This window comes from Idiotropiscis lumnitzeri, chromosome 5 (assembly GCF_059441095.1).
Source record: "Idiotropiscis lumnitzeri isolate Australia: NSW breed Sydney's pygmy pipehorse chromosome 5, RoL_Ilum_1.0, whole genome shotgun sequence".
Taxonomy (NCBI): domain Eukaryota; kingdom Metazoa; phylum Chordata; class Actinopteri; order Syngnathiformes; family Syngnathidae; genus Idiotropiscis; species Idiotropiscis lumnitzeri.
Window position 1 is genome coordinate 4,512,767 of NC_142395.1, and position 3,605 is coordinate 4,516,371.

Below are 3,605 nucleotides of genomic sequence, written 5' to 3' on the forward strand. Positions count from 1 at the left end.
GTCTGCAGAGGGTGCTTGTTAGCGGCTTCACTGCTACGTACGCCCGCCTCCCACGCAACGGAGGTCTCGTGTACTAGAGCTACGGGCCGTTTCGTCTCGTGCGTGTCCGGGGGGGGGTGCTTGTTATCGGCTTAACTATTAAGCAAGCGTTTCCTCAAGTCCAGTAAGTCCACTTTAGCCACCCGTTTTTGTTTTGAGTCACGCTAGCTCAGTGGCGTATGCGTAAGCCTCCGGTTATATTTCCTCAATGGGAGGGAGTTTGTGACGAGTAGGGCAGTGATAGGTTGAATTTGCTCCGTTGTTTTTTTTGGGGGGGATCGATAATTTATCGATACCATTTTCTATTGATATCACTCACCCACCTATTGTGATACATATCAATATCAAATTATCGTCACAGCCCTATTACAGGGTACCCACAAAACATCCTGTTTGTGAAGGCAGCAGCGTTTAAAGGAGCAGTTTTCAACTTTGAGAAGAATAACAACCCTCCCTGATGGAACTATATGTAAAATAAAGGTCAAGGACAGACTGTACTACTTGGACATGGCTACTGAGAAAGGTGTTAGCAGTGAGGATTCCTGCGTTACCTCCTTTGATCTGAAAACTTTTTATGACATTATGGGCCATTGTAACTATGGTGATATTAATATATAACTTGAAACAGTTTTGGATGCGATGAAAATAAGAGATAAGACATGCAGACCTAAGCCAAGTGAAATTTGTATACATGGTAAATTTTCATTAAGCAGAAGCAGACAAAGTAATGTAAAGACAAAGGAACCACTAGAGTTCATGCACACAAACCATTGTGAGCATATTTCCCCAGAATAATTTGAATACAATTATGCTCTCAATGCCTCTGATGATTTTTCAGGCGCTACCTACCTTTACCAAGGCAATTGAAGCAACGAAGCAGCTTATTGCTGACACAGCAACCTAATGGTAAAGTTAAACGTCTGAGCAATGGAACAGAAGACTAGCAGACCCTACTGAGAGACAATGCTATAAAACGAGAGGTCAGCGCCCGACGACCCCCATCCAAATGAGACGGCTGAGAGGAACTGGCCAATCTCTTTGAAATGGTTCAATGCATGCTGATTGAGTCAGGTAAACCTAAAGATGTATGGCCTTATGCTGCAAGAACAACAGCTGCCATAAGGTACAGGTATTGCTGCAAGAGAACAGGGGAGACTCCCTATTTCTGGGGTGCTCATTACGTCGATCGCGATCGTATGGGTAGATCGCATAACATTTAAAAAAAAATAGAAGTCAGCCAATCATTATCCGTCATTTGATTGACGCATGCGCAAACAATGGTGCAAAGTGCAGCACAACTAACAAGCTTCCGAGTTGTTTACATCCAATTTTAAGCCCTTGTTATATTCTTGAATATATACTTGAACTCAAGGGGGTATAAACATGAGTGGGGGTGCTGGACCAAGTAAAAAATAAAAACGTATCACTTTCATATGGAATGGGAGTAGGAGTTTTTTTTTACGATAACGTTTTCTAAGTCCGTTTGCCTCATCTGCTAGTCTACCATCGCTTTGCCAAAGAAGGGAAATGTCGAGCGGCATTTTCGGACTATTCATCGAAAATATGATACCGACTTTCCGCCGAAAAGCAAGCTGAGGAAGAGAAAGGTTAATAAACTAAAAAGCCAGTTGTCAGGACAGCAGTCCCTTTTCACTCAAATTACTTCAAAAGCGAAAGCCGCCACCGAAGCATCGTTCCGGGTGAGTCATCTCATCGTTAAAAACAAGAAATCCTTCCAAGATGGAGAAATGGTAAAGGAGGCATTTGTTGAAGCAGATGACTCATTGATTTGAGACTTTAAAAACAAGACAGAAATAGTATCTTCGATCAATGCTCTCCAGCTGTCAAGGAGTACAGTCACACGGCGTTGTGAAGCCATCGCGGAGGATTTGACCGGGCAACTTTGGAAAGACATCGCAGACTGTGAGTGTTTCTCACTGCAGTTGGACGAGTCCACGGACGTGAGTGACACAGCACAGATGTGCATTTTCATTTGTATGGTAAAATGGGGAGCTATAAACAGTCCATGTCCATGAAAGAACAGACGCGAGGAGAGGACATATTTCAGTCGTTCAAAAACTTTATTGATAAAACCCAACTCCCAGTGTACAAATTGGTGTCTAACACCACGGATGGCGCACCTGCAATAGTTGGCCACTTGAATGGATTTATTGCCAAGGTCAGGCAGGATGATGCTTTCCCGGACTTCTTGGATTACCATTGCATAATCCACCAAGAAGCGTTATGCGCTAAAATGCTCAACATGAAAGAGATTATGGATGTGACAACGAAGATCCCCTGCTCTATTTGTGCCAGAGCTCTTCAAAGATGGTTATTCCGTGCACATCTGGAGAAGGCTAACTGCGACCACTCTGAGTTATTGCTGCACACTGACGTGAGATGGTTTAGTCGAGGCAAATTCCTGCAAAGATTTCGAGAGCTATGTCCGGAGATTAAGGAGTTTTTCAGTGTAGCTGGCCATGCAGAATACAAGCAACTAAGTGACTGTCAGTGGCTGTTAGACTTCGGATTTTTAACCGATTTGACAAACATGTTTAATGACCTCAATCTAGAGCTGCAAGGAAAAGACAAAACAGTGATCAATATGATCAGCTCAGTTAATGCTTACAAACTAAAGATAGGACATCTCTTCTCAAAGCTGCAGCGCCATGATTTGGCAAACTTCCAGAACCTGGCATCAGAGCTGGAGGTGCAAGGGAAGGCCTGTGTGAAACTTGATAGTGCACGCTACACAGAGCAGATTGACAATCTTCTGTCAGAGTTTGACAAACGATTTCAAGACCTTTCTTTGATCGAGCCAGTCGCTACATTCATGTGCTATCCTTTTCGGGATCTTGCCGAGGTGGATTTACTTGCATCAAAAATTGCAACACTGTTTCACCTGAACGCTTTTGGAGTGGAGGATGAGATTTTGACACTGAAAGCCGACATTGAGCTGAAGTCCAGAGCTCATGGACAGTTCTGGAACTTACTCACAGAGGTGGAGTACCCCAACATGAGGAAATGTGCTACCTCCTTGACTGCATTATTTGGCTCCACTTATTTATGTGAGTCAGCCTTTTCTCACATAAAGATCATTAAGTCCAAGTACCGCTCAACCATGACTGACGATCATTTGGAAGTGTGCTTGAGGCTGTCACTCAGCAGTTACTGTCCGGACTACGCTTCCCTGGCTGATTCAATTCAGTCCTAGGCATTAGAGTAAACTCCGGCAATGACAAAAAATGTACATAGTTAATTGTGTTGTGCAAGATTGGCTCATGCGGTTCTGCAAGGTACATCAACACACCTTGTACAAAAAATACTTTACATTTATAAATAAATTTGTATTTTTGTTGTAGATAGATCTTTTTGCCATGGTCATTTTATAAGTAGCCCGTATGCTGAAAAAGTGTGAGCACCCCTGCCCTATTTCCATTTGCTGGAGAAAGACTAGATTTGTCTAAAATGAAAAAGTTTGGTTCAGAGTGTGTGGCGCACAAACAAAATAGGGAAAAGTTGGACCCAAAAGGAAAAAAGGGAATTTTTGTTGGTTTTAATTGCTA

General features: G+C 42.9%; 1 protein-coding gene across 1 annotated transcript; it reads left to right on the plus strand.

Moving 5' to 3' along the window:
• The first annotated feature begins 2,044 nt into the window (after positions 1 to 2,044).
• Positions 2,045 to 3,253, plus strand: LOC148336022 (general transcription factor II-I repeat domain-containing protein 2-like). The gene has a single exon (XM_088296005.1). The coding sequence runs from the start codon at positions 2,045 to 2,047 to the stop codon at positions 3,251 to 3,253; it is 1,209 nt and encodes a 402-aa protein (XP_088152131.1).
• Positions 3,254 to 3,605: the final 352 nt, after the last annotated feature.